At 60.4% G+C, this 23,625-nt stretch overlaps 1 protein-coding gene across 3 annotated transcripts; it reads right to left on the bottom strand.

Annotated features, from left to right (window-relative positions):
• Positions 1 to 977: 977 nt before the first annotated feature.
• Positions 978 to 23,144, bottom strand: MYO1C (myosin IC). 3 transcript variants are annotated; one of them, XM_081110643.1, is made up of 33 exons: positions 22,927 to 23,144; positions 16,192 to 16,347; positions 15,957 to 16,072; positions 15,177 to 15,375; positions 15,016 to 15,096; positions 13,977 to 14,156; positions 13,786 to 13,884; positions 13,468 to 13,581; positions 13,312 to 13,383; positions 12,800 to 12,919; positions 12,599 to 12,681; positions 12,274 to 12,379; positions 12,093 to 12,173; positions 11,705 to 11,796; positions 9,167 to 9,261; positions 9,043 to 9,089; positions 8,861 to 8,941; positions 6,493 to 6,598; positions 6,273 to 6,390; positions 5,600 to 5,713; positions 5,448 to 5,524; positions 5,038 to 5,106; positions 4,860 to 4,944; positions 4,601 to 4,760; positions 4,229 to 4,312; positions 3,476 to 3,569; positions 3,332 to 3,387; positions 3,089 to 3,224; positions 2,942 to 3,012; positions 2,754 to 2,851; positions 2,566 to 2,665; positions 2,179 to 2,210; positions 978 to 1,563 (listed from the first exon to the last, which is right to left on the bottom strand). In XM_081110643.1, the coding sequence occupies exons 1-32, from the start codon at positions 22,999 to 23,001 to the stop codon at positions 2,184 to 2,186; spliced, it is 3,192 nt and encodes a 1,063-aa protein (XP_080966769.1). In that variant the 5' UTR covers positions 23,002 to 23,144; the 3' UTR covers positions 978 to 1,563; positions 2,179 to 2,183. The 3 variants fall into 3 exon arrangements, with proteins under 3 accessions (XP_080966769.1, XP_080966768.1, XP_080966770.1); XM_081110642.1 differs by having other exon boundaries at positions 978 to 2,210; XM_081110644.1 differs by lacking the exon at positions 22,927 to 23,144 and adding an exon at positions 17,682 to 17,747 and having other exon boundaries at positions 978 to 2,210.
• Between the last annotated feature and the right edge of the window lie 481 nt (positions 23,145 to 23,625).

Here is a 23,625-nt window from a genome sequence, read left to right as displayed (position 1 = left end):
TCCTAACTACAATGAATGGGACAGGAAAGCACCTCATTCAAGCGGTCCACTGAGAATTGGCTCTGAGGCTTTTTAGTTACTTAACAAGAGGCGCCTTTTCTCTCTGCCTTTGATGCCAACTTCATGGAATGCAAGTCCGGAGCTGTTCGTGGCTGTTGCTGCCACCACATCACCAGGAAAGGCTGAGCCAAGAGATGGTTCCAGACACATCTGTGAGCGCCTGGGAGCAGCCCAACCTGGGGCTGATAGACTGTGAATGCTATTGAATGTCCTTTGCTTCCCGAGCCAGTTTAGATTGGGTTGGTCACTTCCAACCCAATCCAAATTTGGAGGCTATCCTTTGAGGCCTACTCAAATGCCATCTTCTTTTTTTCTAAAAAAATATATTTTATTTATTTTTTACAGAGAGGAAGGGAGAGGGATAGAGTTAGAAACATCCATGAGAGAGAAACATCCATCAGCTGCCTCCTGCACAACCCCCACTGGGGATGTGCCCGCAACCAAGGTACATGCTCTTGACCGGAATCGAACCTGGAACTCTTCAGTCCACAGGCCGACGCTCTAGCCACTGAGCCAAACTGGTCAGGGCATGTCATCTTCTTTTGTGACGTGTTGGCAACCCTTCGTCCCCCGTCCCCCGCCCCCGTCAGGAGTTAGTCTCCTGCAGGTCTGCCCCTTGGCTCCTGCGCTTTCCACCCAGGGCTGCACTTCTGTGCACCAGCCTTCCAGAACAGGCCGAGGTCACAGGGAAGGGACTGTGTGTGATGCTTCCTGCCTCCCAGCTCAAAGCACTGGGCCAGGCTGAGCAGCCCTTCTCAAGTCAATGTTGCGGCCCTTGGTCACACCTGCTCTTTTCCCTGAGAAGGGAGCTCTGCCTCCTTCCTTCGGGGGACAAGGCAAAAATTCTAATACAAGACCCCTGGCTGCCTTCTAGGGGGTCCTCTTCCTTTCTTAACATTCACAAGGAGACCACTGTTGGCAAACACGTATTGCTTTATTTAGTGTTTCTCTGGATTGCAGAAGTGTCAGCAGTGGGCTGAGACCCCAGGAGGCAGAGGCAGCTGGGCAGCCCAGGCTCTCTGGGGAGGTGTGAGGGGAGCAGCAGCAGAAAGAGGTGATGCCCCTGCAGCTCCTCCCAAGGCCGGCCCCTTCCCCAGGTTCCCAGGACAGGGGGCAGCTTGGGGCACAGGAAAGGCCTCACATCCTTGAAATGGGGCCAGTTATGGTGAGCAGGGTATGTGTCATCATAAGGTATGGACTCAGGCAGAAGGGCTTCTCCTACCCGGTGGCCCCCAGGGTGATTGCTGGTCAGGGAGCCACATGCACCCTAAGACATGAGCCTGTTTTCTGGGGCCCCTGTTCCCGGATGAGGCACTGAGAGGACAGGGCTGCAGTCCCGGTTTGGCCCCAACCTGCTGGACGAAGGAAGGGCAAGTCCCTTCCCCTCTTTGGGCCGCTGTCTGCTGCTGTCACACCAGGAAGCTGGACTAGCTGATCTCAGTCTCCCACATTCTGTGGTCTGAGACACCTTCCCCCGCGCCAGGACAGCCTCAGGCTAGGCTGCTATTGAAAGGACATTGTTAAGGCAGGAAAGGGGGGCAGCAAGGGTGGTCTCAGCCCCCAGAAGGATGTCGGAGCGGGCTGCAGAGGATCTAGGTGTCCACTGGGCGGGCTGCAGTGGGGAGACAGGCAGGCAGACAAGGCGCCAAGGGAACAAGGAGGACAGAGTGGCCTGGGCAGGACAGAGGGCACCAGGGCCCAGACCGCCCCGCCTCTGAGCTACATCCCCTGCCTGGCTGGAGTCGGGGAAAACACATCCAGTGTGTCTTGGGGTGGGAAATGGCTAAAAAAAATAGTTTCTTATAAAGCATCAAAAAATCTCAGAGAAAATCTCAACAAAAGTTCCCTTCTCTCAAATATTTGGCATCGACAGTGGGGCTGGCGTGTCTGCCTCTGGCCCCGGCTTTCCTATTGCTGTGGCCCGGCCTGGCCCACTCCTGGGGCAGCTCCCCCACCCCTCCCTGCAGCGCCCTCAAGAGAGGGGAGAGCAGGAGGCAGGAGTTTGTCTGTGGGCTTCGAGGTGTCCCTGGGTCCCTGTCTGGAAGCTCGAGTCTTTGGTAACGGGAGGGGAAGAGAGGATAAGCAAAGCGTTGGGAGGTGGGAGGGTCCAGTGGGCACCGTCATCACCGAGAGTTCAGCCGTGGGGCCACCTGTGGGGAAGGGAGAAGCCCAGTGTGAGCGGGAAGCAGACAGAGGCACTGGGCACCTGTCTTCGTGGGCCAGGAGCACGCAGCGGCAGCCTGGTCCTGCAGACTCTGGCCCCACTCCCTAGCCGGAGTGGGCCTCCCTCCCCACCCAGCACCCCCAGGCCCCCAGGTCTTCCCCCTCCCCACGCTGCCATCTGTATGACCCTCGGCACTACAGGGCCCCAAAGGCCCCTCCCTCTGGCCCCAAATGGGCAGCAGGGTGACCGGGGTGGTGCGGCACCCGAGCACTGCCAAGACGCCTTGGTCACCGGAGGTTCCACCCAGTCCTGGGGCCACCTCAGTCCCAGGTCCCACTCACCACAGCCAGGTGACCGTTCTTGGCCTTAGTGATGAGCAGCTCTGAGCCAGGTGTGAAGTCGATGATGCCGTCCCTGCCAGGGCCCCCTGCAAATGTGATGCTGGAGGGAAGGGAGTGTGTGAGGACCTCCCCAATGTGCACCCTCGGCCCCTCCCCGTGCCCCCCCCCCCCCCCCCCCCCCGCCTCACCTGCCCTGGTTGATGTTGATGTTGTTCACACGGTCGGCGCTAAGGGCCGTCTTGGTCAGTGTCTCAATCACATGGTCACTCTGCAGCACCACGTCCCCCTGGGGGCCCAACCGGGGGAGGGGTCAGGCTCTGCCCTGACCTACAGAACCCACCCCACCCCGCCCTGCCTCCCTGTCCCCGAAGGGCACCTTCTGCTTATTGTCCTCGCGCTGCACATGCAGCACAAAGAGGCTGTCGCTCAGGCTGCTGACGGAGATTCCTGAGGGGGAAGGGCAGACGTTAGGGATCAAGATCAGAGCAGGGGCCTCCCTGCACAGCCCTGGACTCTGGCTCACCGGTCAGGTTGGTGTAATCAATCCTCTGCTTGACTTTGGCATCCTCCACGATGACCACAGCGTTGGGCGTCAGTAGCAGTTGCCGGGGTCGGGGTTTGTAGCCCTTCCGGTCGTATTTCACTACAGGCACCGCGTACTGAGGACAGAAGGTGGGATGAGGGGCAGGGGAGGGGCCGAGGGGCTCCAGGGAAAACCCCCTCACTCTCTGCCCGGGCCCCGATGCCTGCATCCCTGATGTCTCACCTGGATGGGCTCAGTGCCAAGGGCCTGCAGCACTTTGGGGCTGATCTCGTCTGCACCTGCACCAGGTGGGGGAGAGAGTCAGAGGAGGAGAGAGGGGACTAGGACGCTGACGGAGGGTTTGACACTGGAAAGTCAGGGGCTCACCAAGCCGTGTGCTGATGAAGAGCCTGGGGACACTCTGCGGGTAATTGTCCTTCTTGCCCTTGAAGATCTCACTGGCCACGGCTTTCTGATGCAGCTGAGGGACCAGGGCCGGGAGGAGGGATGTCAGAGGGTGGGGCCCACCAGAGCCTCAGCAGCTGAGACAGCCTCCCTCACCCTCTTTCCAGCCCCAACAGCAGGAGGCTAAGCCCTGCCACCAACATTCCCATGAACCCCTCCTCTACCGCACCCCGGCTCCACCAGCCAAGGCAGAGAGTGCCCTAGAAGTCCTGACAGTATTGTCAGGGTGCAGGCCCTGGGACCCCCAATATTCAGCTTCCACATGGGATCTTGAAGCTGGCTGATTGCTAATACTCAAACCTACTACAGGTCACCTGAGCGGGTGGGTCCTTTAGCATCACCCAGTATTGAGTTGGCAAACACAAGGCACATCGGCAGCCAATGTCTGTCTCCAAAACCAGGGCAGACATTACCAACCGGTTGGACTGACGCTGCAGCCTTTTCCACACAGGCCTCTGGGAAGCCTCTACTGCCCAGTGGAGCTGGCCCAGGTGAACCCTACTTTCCACCCACAACCTACTCCAGCTTCTGCTTCCGACGTGCGGCCCACGAGGGGCTGGGGTCCATTTGAGGTCACATGGTAAATGAGGAGTGAAGTGCTCCCCCAGGCCGGCACTCTTCAAGTGGTGCCCCTGCCCCCTGGCCAGTCCACACCTGCCTCTTGGCTCTCCATACCTGCTGCTTCCACTCGGGGCTGATGCTGCGGCAGTACTTCCACACCATGTTCTTCATACATAACTCCCGCAGCAGCTCGGAGGCCTGTGGGCGCGACGCGAGCAACATCAGGCACCCAGACAGCCGGCTCCCTTCTCTCTGAGGACAACGGGCATATGCCCACCACCGGGCTCTGGCCTAAGCGACATCCCCTCAATCTGGACAACCCCTTCCATTCCTGAAGGCGTTTCTCTCCAAACAACTAGCCCTCCATGGCCCAGCCCCAGTTCCACTCCCTTGGGGAGCCCCCTGACTGCTCCTCTGGCCTCATGCTAATTGGGCCCCTCCTGAGTGCTTTGAAGGTCCCCAAGTCATCAGGTAGGGCCCGCAGACCTCACGCAGGGCAGGGGGTGGTGTGGGCCAGGAAGTGTCCAGGACATTCCGGGGCAGCTGCCGCCGCAGGTTGAGCAAAAATGAGGTGCGCACGTGGTCCAGGAAGAAGGCGTTCTCGGGGCAACGGGGTGCATGGCGCAGGATGAAGCCTCGAATGAGCCTGGGTGTGGGGCACCCAACAGGGATGGGGGTGAGAAGTCTGCAACGGACCCCTACACACGTCTGGGTCCGCACCCCCTCGAGGTGCCCCAGTGCTCACCGCCGGATAGTCTGTGCTGCCCACTTCCTCTTGGCCGCCTTCCTCCGTCCCAGCGTTCCCCGCCACCAGGACTGGATGCAGATGGCTGCAGAGACCACAGACGGCTGACCTCTATCCCCTCACCAGGTGGCCCACCCTCGCCCCAGGCCCTGCCCGCTGAAGACCCAGCAGCCCGAACCTGATCGCTTCACCCGGAGGAATTTCTGCCGCCAGTGGAAGCCCCGCCAGGAGGCCTGGATCTTTGTGGCTGTAGGTGAGAAAGAAAGTCAATGGGCCAGAGCTCAGGGACCAGCTGGGGCCTGGCTGCCAGAGCTCAGAGTGGCATGGATGAGGAATGGCTGAAGGAGCTACTGAGTGAGGGTAAATAAGAAGGGAGAGTAAGTGAAAGCGAGTAGGAGGCAGCAATGGGATGTGGGAACATGCTCAGCGTTTGTGCCAAGGGCAGGACAGATGGCGGGGGCTGGTAAGGAGGAGGGCAGCTGAATGTGGGCGAGGCGGACTTCCTGGAAAAGGAGCCCAAATGCAGTGATTTATTTCCTGCCCCCCAGAACGGACCCCCTGGGGCAGGAAAGGTGGGGCCTCTCTCACCCAGGCTCTGCCTCCGGACCTCAAGCGCATCCTCTGTGGCAAACAGCGTCTTGGGAAAGCGGATGAAGATCTTGGTCCTGGGAGGACAGCAGTGATCAGCCCCTGGTTGCCATCCCCATGCCCTCTAGACCCCAGGAGTAGGCACCACTCACCTGCCCATCTTATACTCTTCTGGCTTATAGCCAAGGTGCCTGACCAGCACAGCCACCCCATCCTGAGGCCGTCCTGCCCAAGTGGGCCATGTCTCTGGGCACAGCGACTTGTACCTGGGGGCAGGAGCAGAAATGTATGGGCTCCCACCTCAGCCACCACCCTCCCTGGGGACCCAGACCAGCTTTTCTGGGCACCTGCCAGGAGGTTCCCCTAAAGGGCAGCTCACAGAACGCATGGGAGGTGGCTCTGTTGTCCCCCTATAACAATAAGGCAATTAATATTCTCATCTACCTAAGGCCACGGCTGGAAAGTAGCAGAAATGGAATTCACACCTGACTGAGTCCCCAGACCCTAAGTCAGGATAACCACAAAGCGGCTCTCTCCTGTCTGAGCTGATAGAAACGCTGTCCTCATAAGCTTTTAGCATTTCTCCTGGTGACAGATACGTGGATGCCTGCCTCAGGCCACGTGCTCTGTGAAGGGAAGGCCTGGGGGGAGGGGTTCTACCAAGCCCGGCATTAGGCCTGCAGCCTGGAAAGAACTCAGCAGCTCAGAGCCTCCGCATCCTGGCTTTGCAATGGGGCTGAGAGCCCCTGTCTTCCCTCCCAGGATCTGCCAGGCTCCGACCCTCTGGACCCCTGGTCCTGGCCCTGAGCCAGGCTCCGCCCCCACCTCTGCAGGAAAGCCTCGTATCTGCGGCGATAGGCAAAGCCGGCTCTGCGCACTCGCAGGTTCTCCATCAGCCCCAGGTACTTCACCTGGTGCCGGATCAGCACCTCATCAAAGCGGCCTGGAGGAGGGGTGACAGGGCAATCAGTGGGCTGGCATGGACAGAGGGCCTGTGCCCTTGCCCGGAGGCTCAGCCCATGGGCCCATGGGTGGGAGGGCCTACCGGGCTGTTTGGCGTCGTTGGGCTTGATGCAGCGGATGTAGGCGGGCTCCTTGGACTGCAGGATCTCCACCAGCTGCAGGAGGCTCATCTTGAACTGGGTGGCCACCTGGTGAGCCAAGGCAAAGGGCAGGTTGGCTGGAGCTGGGCTGATGCCTCTGACTCCTAGCACAGCCCCTCCCTGGGGCAAAATAGCAATTCCCTCAACTACCCCCACCCTGCTGGGGCCCTTCCTCCCTCACAGAGAGGAAGGGGACAGACTAGGCCCACCTGCATCGCCACAATGGCTTGACTAGAGACCTCAGTTTAGGAACCTCACTGGGGTCTAAAAACCCTGCTCAGGCCTCAGCATAACCTCAATCCTACACCTTCCTTTGGCAAGCACTCTTCCTCTTCTAGAATTTCAGGGCCACTTTCCTCAACAATGTGTCCTACACCTGTACGTCCAGCCATTACCCCTGTACACTGCTATGTAGAACCTTCAAGCAGACTCGCAATCTGTCGTGGCCCCATTAGTAACAGGGGTGTATGCCTGTGGTTCTGGGAGCACCAAGAAGGGGCAACTAATCCCGTTTATGGGGGAGCGGGCGTCAGGAAAGGCCTCCTGGACATGCCCCTTCACCTAAGTTTTAAACCAGTGGTTCTCAACCTTGGCTGCACATTAGAATCACCTGGGAATCTTTTTAAAATCCTGATTTCTGGGCCTCATTCCTCTGGAAATTCTGTTTCTTTGTTACTAATGTTGTGGCCCCACCCCACAAAAAAGAAACAGAATTTCCGGAGGATGAGGCCCAGAAATCAGGATTTTAAAAAGATTCCCAAGTGATTCTAATGTGCAGCCAAGGTTGAGAACCACTGTTTTTTGTTTTTTGTTTTTGTTTTTTAATATATTTTATTGATTCTTTACAGAGAGGAAGGGAGAGAGACAGAGAGTTAGAAACATCGATGAGAGAGAAACATCGATCAGCTGCCTCCTGCACATCTCCCACTGGGGACGTGCCCGCAACCCAGATACATGCCCTTGACCGGAATCGAACCCGGGACCCTTCAGTCCGCAAGCCGATGCTCTATCCACTGAGCCAAACCGGTCTCGGCAGAGAACCACTGTTTTAAAGGCTGTGCAGGCCCTAGCTGGTTTGGCTCAGTGGATAGAGTGTTGGCCTGCGGACTGATGGGTCCCAGGTTCGATTCCGGCCAAGGGCACATGCCCGGGTTGTGGGCTTGATTCCTAGTATGGGGCGTGCAGGAGGCAGCCAATCAATGATTCTCTCTCATCATTGATGTTTCTATCGCTCTCTCCCTCTCCCTTCTTCTCTGAAATCAATAAAGAAATATTAAAAAAAAATAAAAATTAAAAAAATAAAGGATGTGCAGGAACCCAGCAGGTGTGGCTCAATGGTTGAGCATCGATCTATGAACCAGGATGTCACGGTTCAACTCCTAGTCAGGGCACATGCCCAGCTGCAGGTTCAATCCCCAGTGGGGTGTGTGTAGGAGGCAGCCGATCAATAATTCTCTCTTATCATTGATGTTTCTATCTCTTTCTCCCTTTCCCTTCCTCTCTGAAATTAAAAAAAAAAAAAAAAAAGGTGGGGGGTAAAGGGGGGATAAGGACACATATGTAATATCTTAATCAATAAAGAAAAATATGTTCTGTGGTTAAAGCTTCATTCTGATACACCAAGGTTGTGGGTTCGATCCCCGGTCAGAGCACATACAAGAACCAACCAACAAATGCATAAATAAGTGGAACAACGTATCAATGTTTCTCTCTCTCTCTCTCTCTCTCTCTCTCTCTCTCTCTCTCTCTCTCTAAAAAAAAATAAATAAAAAAAAAATAAAAAGAGGAGACAGCCAGAAGGAAGAGAGGAGAGAAAGGCATTCCAGGCAGAGGGGCCGTCTGAGCAAAGACTTGATGTACACAGTGAGCTACAAACAGGACAAGCAGAGAAGGGGGTAGGAGGCGGGTAGAGGCAGTATCGGAGCAGAACTCAGAGTCACATTAGGGAGAGTGAATTTAAACTTGAGGGAACAAGGGAGCCATAGAGGAATCTGGAGTGGGGGAATGATAGAAACTGATCGGCCACTTGGAATATCCCCAGAGCAGATATGTGGGGAATGCTGGTGAGGGCAGGTGAGCAGCCAGGAGACCAGGGAGGAGGCTGGCTGGCTCAGAGGAGAGAGAAGAGGGCGGCCACGGAGCAGTGGCCGTGTACATGCACACAGACATGGAGCACACACAGACGCCGGCAGACACACCCACGGGAACCAACAAGCACAGACGCTCCGTGCACACAGCCAACTCCCAGGCTCCTGCAGGCGCTCAGCCCTGTGCACACACACGCCCCCTTGGGCCCCACAGCCTCCACACCGTCTCTGGGCGCTTCTTGTCACTGAGCTCGCTCCGGTCGAAGCACTGGCTCATAATGGGATTCTCCGAGCTGCACATGGTCTGTGAGGGCAGAGCACGGGATCGAGGTTGGCGTAGGACAGATTCCTGGGACACTGGTCATTCGGGGCCAAACCCGGAGTCCTCCCCGCAGTCCCCCTCACCTCCTTCAGGTTCCGGAAGAGCAGGTCATTGTTTTTATCCAGAAACCCTGGGAGGAGAGAGCACATGTGAGCCGAGGAAGAGCCCCCTCCCGCCCACTGTGGGGACCCAGCCCAGCATCCTCACCGGTCACGCTGTATGTTACTTCCCCAGCGTAGTGCAGGAGGCGGAACTCCCCGCGGCCCAGGGATTTCCTGGTCCGCTGGTCGGCCAGCTTGTGCCTGGGGGTGACAGGGAGAGGAAGCTAGCGTGCTGGCCTGAGCCATGCCCCCTGCCTGCTGAAGAGTCTTAGAGAGGAAACAGACCTTCAGCAGGAAGCAGGCATGCCCAGGCCACCCACAGCCCACCCTGCCTCCCTGCACAGAGGCGGCCACGGACCCTAAGGGAGGTAGACGGCCTTGCCCAGGTCACACTGTGCCAGGCCCGGGATCTGGGCCCCGCTCTGCAGGGCACACCGGGCAGAGGGCTCCTTTCAGCGCCTCTGGCTGTTGTATGACTGCTCAGAGGGTTGAGCATGGCCCTACATTTTAAGAATAGAATCTGCCCCAAGAGATTACTTAAGTCTTAAGCATGTGTATACCCTTTAGCCCATTTTCTATATTTAAAAAACAATCACTAGAGGATATGTATTTTTTTAATTCTATTTTATGTTATTACTAGAGGCCCGATGCACGAAAATTCCTGCAAGAGTGGGCCTTCCTTCCCCCGGCTGCCAGTACCGGCTTCCCTCCGGCACCCAGGACCCGGGCTTCCCTCGGGCCACCCGCAGGCACCCAGGACCAGGCTGGCTTCCCTCCCGGCTTTGTTAGGAAGGATGTCCGGAATGACGTCCAGTCTAATTAGCATGCTACCCTTTTATTGTTATAGATTATTATTTTTTAAGCCTCACCCAAGGGCATGCTTAGAGAGAGGAAGAGAGGAAGACACACACACACACACACACACACACAGAGAGAAAGAGAGAGAGAGAGAGAGAGAGAGAGAGAGAGAGAGAGAGAGAGAGAGAGGACCATCGATGTGAGAGAGAAACACCTCCCAATGGGGTATTGAACCTGCAACCCAGATATGTGCTACGACTGAGAATTGAACTGGCAACCTTTCGGTGCACAGACCAAAGCTACGTTTTGTCTTTATTGATTATTTAGAGAGAGGGGAAGGGAAAAGAGAGAGAGGGAGGAAGAGAAGGAGGGAGAGGGAGAGAGGGAAGGAGGAGAGAAAGAAACATCTATTGGTTGCCTCACATACATGCCCCGACTGGGATCGAACCCACAACCTAGGTATGTGCCTTTAACTGGGAATCGAACCCACAAACTTTCAGTGCACAGGATGACACTCCAACCACTGAACAACACCAGCCTGGGCCCATTTTCTACTTTTAAGAACTATTTCAAGCAACTAACCAGAGACACAGGCAGAGGTTTAAGGCATAAAGAGTTTGTGGCAGCCTTGTTATCTAGCAGAAACTGGCCAGGGCCCCCAGAGGCTGGGTAAGAGCCATGGGGTATCTGTGGATTAGAGCCATTAGAGTAAGCATTTTGAGGAACTCTTCTCTGTTTGACGATACAGGAAAATACTGAAAGATATAACACTACCCTGAGCCTTCCACAGTAAGTCCTCACTAAGTGAAACGACATATAACAAAAGCAATTTTACCGGAGGCTAATTGACATAAACAAGAATGAAGTTTCCACAACATCTCATCAATGCTATAACAAAACAACACTGAATGAAACAGCATTATTTGAGGACCTGCTCTACACAGTAAGTTCTCAACCACGGGAAAAAAAAAATGGTATAGTAAAAGGCAGGAAGGAAATGCCTCGAATTGTGAACAGCGATGGCCTCTGGGTGACAGGCCTCCAAGTGGCTTTTGCACACATTCCAGCGTTTCTCTAATGAGCAACGTTATTTTTACAACCAGGAAGAGGGTTTTAACGAAAGTACTATTAAGCAAAAATGCGTAGGGCTTTGGCATTTGCAGCCCTGGGACTGAGTCCCAGCTCAAACTTACTAGATGGGAGATAACCTTGGGCAAAGGACTTCTCTGTGAACCTCAGTAAACTGGAGACAGCACCAGAACACCTCCTCGGGCTGCTTCCGGTGAGAGGAGACATGCGGGACAGAGCTGGGACAGAGGGGCTTGCTCCCTCTCCCGCGCCCACTTTAAGGGATGAGTTAAATAAGAAGCAGTTTGCAAATAAAGGAAGCTAAACAATTTTAGCAAGTTTCTTTCCTTTTTCTTTTTTTAATGTTTTTACTGATTTCAGAGAGGAAGGGAGAGGGAGAAAGAGATAGAAACATTAATGATGAGAAAGAATCATTGATCGGCTGCCTCCTGTACATCCCACACTGGGGATCGAGCCCACAACCTGGGCATGTGCCCTGACAGGGAATCAAACTGTGACCTCCTGGTTCATAGGTCAATGCTCAAGCACTGAGTCACGCTGGCTGGGCCTTCGCAAGTTTCATTCTCAGAAAAGAATAAGGAGGAAGCCATGCTCCTGGCGTCTTCCTCTGTGGCTGAACGGTGAGCTGCAGCTCTGTGCACCTGTCCTTAACTCAGCACCTCCTCTGGTCAGCTCTGTGTGGCTGATGTTTTAATTGTTGGGGGGGATCCCAGGCTTCCACAGGTTCTACCCAAGTGAGCCCTGCAACCCCACTCACGTCAGGAAGTGTGGATGGTGCTTGATGGTGTCCTCCAACTTCTCCAGGAAGGTCAGATCTGTGGCCTCCCCAGGGCGCAGACACTCCTCGTCCTGAGGGGTGTGGCACAGAGTGATGGATGTGTCAAGGGAGGGGCTGGAGAGCACAGGTAATTCAGGGGCACCATGCAGGAGGCAGAGACACAGGGAAAGGGGCAGATCAAGGGGACTTCCTAGGGACAGCTTCCAGATGCAGCCAGCACCTCACCTCACTCTCCATGCAGAGCCCTGCCCTGTCCCTGCTCAGCCCCAAACTCTGGCCCTCCGTGGACTGGCCTGGAGAGGAAGGGGAAGGAGTGACGTCCTCCCACCCAGCCCCACACAAGGCTTAGGAGGAACAGACGACTCACCAAAATGGAAATGATGCCCTTGAACTTCTCCTCTACCAGATCACAGATGATCTTGTTGTTGAAATACTGGACAGGCTCCCACTGAGGGGTGCAGGGAAGGAGGGCGTCATCATGGGGGCCTGGTGCCCGCCCCGGGGACTGACACCTGGGCTTCCCATGGCACCTGCAGGCCCGCGCTTACCGCGATGCCCTCTGCCTCATACTCCTCCTGCTCCGACTTGAGGGTGAGTTCGATGAACAGCTGCTGCAGCTTCTCGTTGCAGTAGTTGATGCAGAACTGCTCGAAGCTGTGAGGAAGGCGGGAGAGACCACAGGAGCTCAAGGTGGCCACAGGGCCGGGGTACGGGAAGGCTGGGCCAGGCCCCTGAGCAGCTATGGGAAGAAACACTCATCGGGACCCAGGATGGCTGGGAAGTCACTGACAGGAATGAGAGGCGGGGGACAGAGGAGAAGGACCGGGACAGAGAGACGAGAGGAGAGACAGGCAGGAGGAAGAGGGCACCAACCTGTTGTGCTGAAACACTTCGAAGCCATAAATGTCCAGGAGCCCAAGGACTGTGGTGCTCCGCCAGCTGGGGCTCTGGGCATCCTAGGGTCAATCAACCAAGAGCATGGGTCCCCACTCCCGCCAGCCCCCAGTGCCAGGCCCAGGCCTCCCTGGACTGCCTTCCCTGCTCCCTTGGGAGCAGCCAGGACCACGCTCTCACCTTGGAGGCTAATGATCGGTTGATCTTCCCGACTAGCCAGGTAAAGGTTCGACTATACACCGCCTTGGCAAGCGCGTCTCGAGCGTACGCAGCCTGCTCCAGGTTCAGCGGGCTCAGGAGCTGCCGGTGAGGCGTGAGACAGGGAGATGAGCGCTGAAGGCCCCTCTCCACCCACTCCCCTCTGGGTTCAGGTCGAACACCAGGAAACTGTCTCCTCGTCCTCCTGCTGGGGGAGGGGGTGGGGCGGGCACAGGAGAGGACACAGTAATCCCACCAGGAGGAAGGCGGCCCCATGCCTCGAGGGCGGAGTCGTGGCTCTATCCTGATTCCCTCACCCTCTTCCGGTGTGACCTCGGCCCGCCCCCTGTGCCTCTCTGAGCCAGCTGCCTTATGTCCTTCCATCATTGCTGAGAGGACCAGCTAGCGGACCAGGGGAAGGGGCAACGATGGGTGGGGGCTACCTTATACCTGCATCCCTCACCCCATCTCCTGAGGCAAAGGCTTGACCTCACCTCTTCTCCCTTGGCGATGATCTTCCTGTGTGTCAGGGCTTCCCGAAATGTTGAGCCGTCCACACCAAGAAGCTGTCAAGGGGGCGGGGGGCATGGTGAGGGTGCCCTTCCCCTCACCCAGCTGCTCTGCCCTTGCCCTCTGCTCACCGCGCTTACCCGGGTGAGATACTTGAACTGATTCTCACTGGTGACCTGGGCGTTGCTCTCCTCATCGGCAGCAAAGTGGAGGTTGCCCAAATGCAGGACACTGGCCACGATGCTCAGCAGGTCCTGGGGGACAGGCAGGGGCAGAGGGGAGTCACAGGAGGGGCTGAGAGTTCCATGAAGGCAACCAGGGGTGGTCGGATGGAGCAGGGACTGGGAGGTGGCGTGCTTGAGAGGAGAAGGGGGATCTAAGTAGATACGGGCGGTAAGAGTGGGTTGAGATTTTCGGGGTGTGACAGGAGGAAAGAGGGTCCCCAGCAGAGGCCTCACCTCCACTTCATCCTCAGTGAAGTTGATGACCGTGAGAGCCTTCCTGACGACCTTCCAGTCGTTCTTGTCGTTGATGGAGGAGACTTTGGCACACTGACCCTGGGGGAGGGGCAAAGCTGGGTTGTCAGCCGTGGCGCCCTGGCGCTGTGCTGCTCCCCGGGTGGCACCTGCCCTGCCCACCAGCTGCTCACCTTCACCAGGTACAGGTAGCTCTGGGGGTTGCGCTCCAAGCCCAGCCTGCGCAGTGTCTCCTCTTCGCCCCCCTCCAGCAGCTGATAGAAAATGTGGAAGTTCCTCTCCCCGTGATTCTGGTGGACCACACGGGACTTCTCCAGGAGGTAACTGAGAATGTGGCCACCCACAGGGGCACCCTGTGGGCAGGACAGAACATGGGGACTACTTAGGCGGATGGGAAGTGGGGCCCATCTTCCCTTCTCTCCCCCGCCGTCTTGGGTTCTAATTCCAGGTCTGCCCCTAAGTGCCTGGGCTCCGGCACGCCACCCGCTGCCTCAGCTTCTTCGTCCAAGACAAGGACACTCAACCCCATCTCCCTGTCCGCTCCATTCGGATGGACATACAACAGCATCTCAAGCTCAACTGAACGCCTTCTCTCCCGCTCCTCAGGCTAGTTCCCCCGACTGTCTCCCATCTTGGTCAGTGGTCACTTCACCCTTCCAGGTGCTCAGGCTAAGGAGTCTGCAGGCCTCCTCTCATCCCATCAGCCCATCAATCCTGCTGCCTTAACCTTCAAAACCCCAGAGTCCAACCGCTGCTCACCACCTCCACTGCCCCGGCGCTGGCTCCATCCACAGTCACCTGTCATCTAGATTATTCTATCAGCTTCCTGGCTGGTTTCCCTGCTTGGCCTGCTTCTCTGACCATCTAGTCTCAACAAAGCAGCCAGAACGATCTTTTTAAGAGGAAAGTCAGATCCCGACACACTTCTGTTCCAATTCTCCTGACGGCCCCCTTCCTCTTGGAGTTCAAAATATAATTAAAGAGCAACTGCCCCACCCCTGACCTTGTTTTATTCTTTGCCATGGCACTTGTCACCTACATGACATTTTCCTGCTTACTGTCTGTCTCCCCGAAAGGCAGGATTTTTGTCTGTTCTGTTTCAATGCTGCAGCTCCAGCATCTGGAACAGTGCCTGGCACACAGCAGGAGATCGGTATTTACTGGCGCCTACTGAACGGGAACCCACCCCCGGCCCCGGCACACCACAGGTACCTTGAAATCAAACTGCACGTCCATGTACTTCCCGAACCTGCTGGAGTTATCGTTCCGGAGGGTCTTGGCATTGCCGAAGGCCTAGGAGCAGATGGGGGTATGAGGGATGCCGGCCTTCTCTCCCTGCCTCTCCCTCCTCTCAGATGCTGCCCAACCCTCACCTCCAGCACAGGGTTGCTCTGTAGCAGCCGGTCCCGCACAGCACCACCCCGCTCAGGGGCTGGGCAGGTCTCAGCATAGAACTGCAGCAGCCGCTTGGTGGCCTCCGTCTTGCCTGCCCCGCTCTCCCCAGAGATCATCACTGCCTGGTCCCGGCGCTCCGTGCGCAGGGCCCGGTACACCGTGTCGGCCACCGCGAACCTGGGGCAGAGGCCGGTCAGGGGCTCAGGGGGTAGGAGTTCGAGCAGCTGCAGCTGGTGGGAGTCCGGCAGGTGGGGCGGGGAGGGCACTCCCACATCTGCCTGGCGTTCTCTTGCAGGTGGGAGCTGCATTTACCTTGAGGATGGGGACTGGGGAACCTTCAAGGGTGTGGGTGGAGGGAGATTCTTCACAGCTGTGGAGGGGTCACTTGCAATTTTAGTATGTGTGCTGCCGAAGCGAGCACCGGAGGGGTCACTTTCAGAGGGAAGATGGAGAAGATCACTCATGAGTGTTACAGGTCATTCAGGTAGAGGTTGGGGTCCCTCATAGGTCGGGCTGGAGGCCCCCAGAGGTAGGAGTCAGACGGTCACTAAGGTTGGGGGCCATGCCAGGTACAGTTGGGCAAATAAGTCATGAGTGAGAATGAGTGGGGTGGGGATGGAGTCGGTCCGGGGTGAGGAACTGTGGGATCCCTCACAGATGTGAACAGTGCTTCACCCACAGTGGGGAGTCAGGGGTCATGTTAGAGGGAGGGCCGGGGGGGGGGGGTCAACGTAGATGGGGATGGGGGTGTCACTCACAGGTGGGGTGGCACCTCGTAGAAGCTGACGCCACGGTAACGCTCCATGTGCTGACGGGTGTAGATCTGGAGGTCCCGGTAGGGGTTGACAGAGACCAGGACCGGGCCAATGTAGGTCTGGGGGTTGGAGGAGGAGGGTCAGAATTCTCTCCCAGAGGCCCCTGGTGCCTCTTTCCCCCTCAGTCCTGCCTCTGAACCCCCCAGCAGCCTCCCCTGTCTTCCCGCTCGGGCCTCACATAAATGAGGTTCTCCCGGAACCGTCTCCGCAGGTTCTCAATGAAGGCGGCCTCACTGGTGAAGTTCTCCAGCAGCACGAAGTCCTGCACCCCCACCCGGTCACGGGCGGTCAGGGCGCTCTCCATGGTCACCCGCACCCCGTCGCTGCCCAGGGCCTGTTGGGAATGAGCCGCCGGAAAGGGTCAGGGCCAGCGGGGTAAGGTAAGGCCACTTCCCCCTCCACCACAGCCTGTGGGATCGACAGGGCAGCCAGGGCAGGTGGACACGGGAGGCCTGGACACAGGACACAGGAGCAGGACGACGCTTGTACACTGGGCCTGGGTGTACACGGGGAAGCCACCCAGAACAGAGACCTCGTGGGTGCGTGGGCCTGGACACAGACCCTGGAGCACAGAGGGCCCAGAGGACAGAGGAGCAAGGCCACCGAATCCCGAGTCCCGGGAGGTGCTAGTTTTGTGTAGAGAAAGGGGGGGTCATGAACGAACTCCTGGAATCACAGAAAAAAAGCTCTGTTGACCTTGGACCAATCCCCTCCCCTCTTAGGGTTCTTCCGCCTCCAGGAGGAGGAGTTGGATTAGACCAGGTGACCTAGGTCTCCGCTCTGAGCCACAGGTGACAGGTGTTGTTGGAGGACAAATGGCTCCCAGTGAGCGCTTCTGGCAGGGTAGGGGCGCCTCCCCACCACAGCCAGACTCCAGGGGGGAGTGTCTGGGGCTGAGCAGGACACCACCCCAGGCCCCACAGGAGAGGGACCGCCCAGGGGGCCACCGCCCAGGGGGCCTCCGTCCAGCGGGACTCAGCTCTCACCCCATGAGGGGCCGCACTCCCTCCCATCGCTGGGCCACACCCTCTCCATCAGCTGCCAGGCTCCCCGGACACCCTCCTCCCCCGGGAGCCCGAGGCCTGGGGGTGGGGGTTTCACCGCGGAAAGCCCAGCTGCCGCCTCCAGCTGCCTGGGGCCCCGAGCGGGTGGGGGGACAGGCACAGGCTGGGGCGGCCCTCCCCCGACACACTCTTTGAAAAGGGTCTGGGGCTCCAGGAAACGGACGCCGAGTGTCAGGGGCCCAGGACGAGCAGGGCGGCAGTGGGGGCGGCGGGTTTCGATCCCGAGGGCAGCAGGTCTTCCCCAACCAGACCCCCCGGCTCTGGCCAGGGCCCCTCTGGGTCTGAGCAGGGCCGGCCTCGCCCTGGCCTGTCCCCCCTCCTCCGCCCCGTCCGGCCCCGAAGCCGCCAGCAAATCGGGCCGGAGCCCCCGCCCCTCGGCCCCCGGGTGCCGGGTCCGAGCCCTCTGCCGCCCCCGCGAGCCGACAGCCGGGCCCCAGGTCCGCGCGCCCCGCGGCCCTCCCCGCCGCGGCCTCCTCCCCCTGCAACTTCCCGGGACGTTTTCCACCCGAAATTCCGGCGCCGCGCCCGCTTCCTGGCGGGGCCGGGGCGCCGCCGCGAGGCCGCAGGGCCGCCCGGGACCCCCGCCCGCCGCCGCCCCGCTCACCGACGCCCGGTAGCGCATCCTGCCCGCCGCCCGCGCCCCCTCCGCCGCCGGTGCTCTCGGCCCGGGCTCCGCGAAGGCGGCGGCGGCGGCGGCGGCGTCAACGAGGGAGGGGCCGCCCCGCCCCCGCCCCCGCGCCGCCCCCCCCGCGAGCCCGTGGAGCGTGGAGCGTGGAGCGCGGGGCTCCCCCCGCCCCCGCCCCTGGGCCCGGACCCGGGGTCCCTCTCTGCGGGGGTGGGGGCGGAGGGTGCTCTCGGGGCGAGGGGCGCGGCGGGGCGGCCCCGCGGGAGGGGCGCCGCCTGAGTCAGGTTTTCCCGGAGGAACGTCGTTGGCTGCGGGGTGGGGCCCGGAACCGCGCGCCCGCCGCGTCCACCCGGCCCGGCCCGGCGCTCACTTCCGGGCGGGGGTCTGCACGGCCGGGCGCGCGGAGGGTCGCGGGCGGCCGGCCGCGGCGGAAGCAGGATTTCCCTCTCCCTTCCCCCCACCTCCAGTCCCGGCAAAGTTAAAAATAGGGCGAAATGTCCAAATACGGCCGGCGCGCCCGGCGGGCGGAGCTCGCGCGGCCGGGCCACCCCGTGCCCTCCTCTCCGGGGGCGGCCGCGTCGGGAAGCCCCAGGAACGCTCTCGGGTTCCCGCGTCCACACCGGCTGGTGCCCACCGGGCGGGGGAGCCCCGGGGCCTGGGCCCGAGCGGGGCCGGCTCGAGGGCAGTCCGTTCCCGTCGGGGAAGCCCACGGCGGCCCCGGCCCCGGGGCAGACCCCTTCTCCGCCCTGGACGCCACGGCGGGCTCTGCGCCCAGGGCCTCCCGCCCTCCCCCTCCTCTGGGAGGGCCCCTCGAAATCCGTGCCCACGTCCTGCCAGGACACCCTCCTCCCGCCCCAGCTCCCCCCCCTCCCCGGACTCCGGGGAGGCACAACCCCGGGAAGCGAGCTGCAGCTCAGGCCCCGCGGGTGGCGGCGACGGCTAGTGCTTGCAGGAGGCGGCAGCGTTTATGACAGGCTGTTGGCTGGCGAGTCGCTCAGAACCTTTTTCACCCTTAAAATGAGGCCAGTACCTGCCTCGGGGCGGCGGAGAGGCTCGGACGCGGCCCCTGGTGAGCACCGCTCCCCGCCTCGGCCATCACTGCCCGCGGGCTCGGGGCAGACCCTCCTCTGCGGGAGCGCCTCGGACCTGCCCTGTGACCACGAGGACTCGCCTGCGCCCCACCGGCTCCCTCGCGCCCCGGCACACGGGGACCCGGGCGCAGTGCTGGGCACTGGCTTCTACTTGCGGGGGGGCAGAGCCCGACCCCAAGCCCAGTGCGCCCCACCTCGGGCCCGGGCTCCCCGGGGAAGGGTGAGGCTGCGGCAGGTGCGGGCTCCGGCCTCGTTACCCCGAGAACAACAGCGCGGCCGGAGCCGCGGCCCGAGGGACCCGGCGGGGCGGGCGCCAGCTGGGAGACGGGCCTCCGGAGGGGCGAGGGGACCGGGCGCCGCCGCGCGCAGCTGGGAGGTGGTGGGCGCGGAGCGGAGTGTGAAACGCACCGGCGGCCGGGCTCAGGGCGGGAGGGGCGCGCTCCGTGGTGCCCGAGGTTACACTCCGCCGCGAGCGGGAGCGGAGCGGGGACTCCGCCTGCAGCCCACCTGGGCAGGGGCAGGGGTCAGGCCGGCGCCACCTGGGGCAGGGCTCCCCGCGGGCCGCCGGACTGGCTCAGGGACCCCAGGGGAGGAGCCGGCGGGGGCGGGGCCTCGCGGCCGCCGTGTGCGCCCCGCCCGCAGCCGCGTCAGGCAGCTGGAATGAGGGGAATCCGCGTGCGGAGGGGTCCGGCCGGCCATCCACCACCCGGAGCCGCGCGCCGCATTCCCCGGATGCCCTCTGGCGCCCGGGTAGCCGCCGCCCGGCGGAAGGAGGGGGTGTCTCCACGGCTGCGTGGGCACGAGGGCCGACTGCGGCCCAGACCAGCCCCCCCAGCCCGCCCCGCCTCCCTGGACGGAAGCGCTCGAGGGGAGGGTGTTGGAGGCCCGGGGACCGAGGGTGAGAGAGCCGGGGGCATCCTGCGTTCTGAGCCCCCAGCCAGGCCATGAGTCTGTACTGTTAGTCCCATTCTACAGACGGGGAAACTGAGGCTGGGCAGATGAATGTCTTGTTTAAGATTCCAGGACTAGTAAAATGAGGGGTGGGATTGGAACCAGGAACTCTAGCACTCACTCGTCACGCAGCGCTGCCCTGAAGGAGTGAGAGCGGTTTAGGGCTGGCAGATTTCCAAACTTATTTGTCCGGGTTAATAGGTGTGACCTTTCTCAGTGACCGCATGACTGCAGTGCCCAGTACACCTGTAGGTGTGGTGCTGCTATTGACATGTAGACTTTAGGAGTAGCGACGAGGGAGTGTGGGCCATGGTCTTTGAGCTCCTAGCATGGCCCTGGACCTAGGGGCTGGGGTGTAGCCATGGCCTCTGAGTAACCTAGGACTCATTTTCCAAGGCTGCTTCTGGGTCTCCTCCCACCTGGGAGATGTTTCCAGCAAACCTGGAGCATCCAGTGCCATTTACCTAGTATGGGCCAGGTGCCCCCAAGTCTGACCTCTGGAGAAGAGGGGAGGTCAATGGGCAGCCTTAAATGCTCCCCCCAGTCCAGGGCCAGGGCCACGCCAGTCTGGAATGGGTACTCTGAAACCCCTCCACCCCCCCCCCCCATCATTGCTATAAGTGTATTTTTACTGAGGCAGCCGCAAGGCCGGTTGTGGCAGTGGAAGGAACCATAGCCTATCTCACCCCATGTGCAGTGCTGGGAACAGAACAGGTGCTCAATTTATATTTATCAAACACATTTTAGGTCTGGGCCCAGGCAGCCCCACCCAGGACTGTTCCAGGCTCTAGGGAACTGTTGTGAGGGGGCTTGGGGAGGAATGGGAGGACTTAGGGGCTCTACCTGATTGCTCACAGGGCCCCAGTCAACTCTAGCTCCAGAACCATGGGCCTTTGGCCTGCCAGACACCTCTCCCTGGGGGGCCAGCAGCAGAAAACAGAGTACCTTGCCCCCTGACCTACCCTCCTTGGTCAACATCCTCTATGTAGAGAGGAGGGAGGCACCTGGCATTGCCACCTGGCATCAAAAGGCCCGCCCTTCCTCCACTCCTCCCAGGAGTCACCACCTGCTAAAACCTTTCCTCTGCTCCCCCCTCACTGTTCCACTCGCGGACCAGGCAGCAGCCTCCAAACTGGCCTCGCTGCCTTCCTCCAGTTAATCCATTTTCCCACAGCAGCCTGTGGTATTTACAACCACAGTCCGATCAATTAGCACTTCATGTTAGTAGAGTGAAGGTTTATAGGGCACCGGTCCATGTGCCAAGCCGGAACCTCACACCCACTGCTTCTTGCAATATGGACTCCAGCGGACCCCCCTGTCCTCCGTTTACCCGACTGCCACCACGTTCCTGTGTGGCCCTCTCCAGTCCCTTCGCGCCGCATGCCTCGCCACCCACACAGCCAGCATGAGCTGCCCCCACCCTGCCACCAGCTGCTACACGTGGTTCTCTAAGCCGCCTTTGCACCTGCAATTTCCTTGGCCTTCGCTGCACTTCCCCTTCCCAACTGACGGGCTCTTGGTCATCCTTGAAGACGCGGCTCAGTTATCGCCTCCTCCAGAACCCCTTTCGGACTCCCTCCACACCCGGCGCCTGCTTTATCGCACTGCGCTCTAATCGCGGGTACCCTGGCCGGCTCTCCCAGAAGAAGCTCCTGCCTGGAGCACACACCCGACCCGGCGCAGCGGGGCTCAGCACCCCCTTGTCGCCGCCTGTGTAAATGAATGAGTCACGGAGCCAGCCGGGTGAACAGGAGGCCAGGGCGCGCGGGCAGCGGAGTAAGGCCGTGGGCCGGCCGCTCATTGTCTCATTCATCTCCAAGCCCCCCGCCCGCCACACTCACTCTAGTCCTGGCGCGGCCGGGCCCAGGGGGCGGGGAACGGGAAGGGGCGGGGCGCAGGCGGCTTCCCCGGAACCCAGAGGCAGAGCCTGGCCAAAGGGTGTGCGGGGTGCCCGCGCCTGGAGGAACCCCGGCTACCCCTCCCCGCCCTCCCCTTCCCCATAGGAACCTTAAGTCTCCGCGGGGCCCAGCCTTGGCGCCACCGGGTCCTGGGATCCCGCCTGGGCCGGGCCAAGCCGACCCTCGGCCCTAGCGACCGCCGCTTCCCGCACGGGAGTTTCGGGTAGTCTCGGCGCCCGCTCGCCCGCCCTTTCCCCCGTCCCGCCCGCCCGCGGAGGCCTCCCGGGGCCAGGAGGCAGCGGCCCGCCCCGCGCCCGTGCCCAGCGTACCCACCGGCTCGGCGTTTTCGGTGTGCGGGCGGGGGCCAGGCTGGGCGGCGTGGCCGGCTCTGGAGTCCGCGGCCCTGGCACGTTCTCCCCGCCCAGGGCCCGCCCGGGGCCGGGCCGCTGCCTGTCGTCATCCCGGGCAGGGCCCAAACCGAGGCGCGCGCGCGCGCACCCTGCTGCCCCGCCCCGCCCCGGGCCGCCCGGCAGTCCAAGTCCTGACCCCGGCCCTGGTCCGCAGAGACTTGGTGCCGCACAGTCCGCCACCAACCAGGTCCCAGGACGAGGCGTGCACACAAACACACCCCGCACCTTACAACTCAATCTCTCTCTCTCCTCCCACCCCCCACCTCCAAGGAAGACCCAGCCCTTTCGCAGCAGAGCTGGGTGGGTGCGTCTGATGGGGTTCTCCTTCACCATCCTAGGGCCCCTTTCACCCCAACCCCAACCGCAAACCCAACCCCTCCTCTTGGGGCAGAGCCAGATCGGTTCTTCCCCATTTGTGACTGCCTCTCTCCCTTCACCCCCAGTTCAGCCAGAGCTACTGTTCTGAGCTGGCCATTGCTTTGGGCCCACGGGAACGGGAAGACATTAACTGAGCCTGTGCTATGCGCCCGGAGCTTTGCATGCACTAGTCCTTTAACCTCAGAGCAGCCGTCACCTATGTGCTGTTATGCCCAATTCGTAGCCCAGCCCACAGAGGATCAGGGAGCAGGAGGAGAAGGGATTTGAACCCAGATCCCCACATTGAAAAGCCCTGCTCCTAGTGATGGTTAATAGTGGCGCTTCAAACCTTTCCCTTCCTTCCATTTACCCCTCTTGTCCAGTCTCCTCCTGTTCCGCAAGGATCAGAACCCCTCCCCACTGCTCACCTCTTTCCAAAGAGGATTGCTTGTAAGAGGGCTGTGGGCCCTGGGGAGACACTGCCACCCTTCCTCCCACCCACAGCATCCCGGCTTACGAGTTTGCAGGGCCTGTGGGGATGAACCACGCGGATGATCTCCCCGGTGGGGATCAGCTCCACTTGCAGCGCCATTCCGCCTGTGGATTGCCAGCGTGCTGGGCCCTGGGGCTTCTGGGCAAAGGCCTGCCTGCCTGCCCGCTGGCTATAGCAGTTCCTGCAGCCAGGAATCTGGTCTCACACTGGGATGGCCACTTGGTTCAGCTTCAACTCCAGCCCCAGGGGATGTGTCTGGTCCAGCTCCTCAGGACACAGCTGCAGCAGCCCAGGTCTGATTGGGAGGCCTCTGGGCCCAGAGGGTTGGGGCAGGAAGAGGAGGGGCTGAGTGATGGAGGAAATGCCTGTTGTCCCAGGTAGCCAGAGCAGCTGATATAGCCACCCCTGGGGTACCCTGGACTCTAGGTCAGAGGGTAGGCGGCCTTTCCCCACAGCAGCTCTATGGCTGGGCCTCTCCCCCTACCCTCACTGGTGTCTGCTGGAGAGCACACTGACCACTCCCCAAATCAAAATGCACATCCTGTTACGCCAAGAGGATCCATCAGTAGGCACTGCCCCTCCTGCATGCAACCGCTCCCCCCCAATTTGCCTGCCTCCCACAGCAGCACATGAGCCCCTTGAGTTTGAAAGGCCAGGGCTGCTGGGGGCTGGCCATATTGGGAAGAGGGGGTTGGCTGGCTGGAGAGGCAGGGAGTGGGGAGA

This window comes from Myotis nattereri (genome assembly GCF_964212035.1).
Source record: "Myotis nattereri genome assembly, chromosome: 16".
NCBI lineage: Eukaryota > Metazoa > Chordata > Mammalia > Chiroptera > Vespertilionidae > Myotis > Myotis nattereri.
The sequence above is the reverse complement of the archived record's forward strand: the minus strand, read 5'-3'. Positions and strand labels throughout refer to the sequence as shown.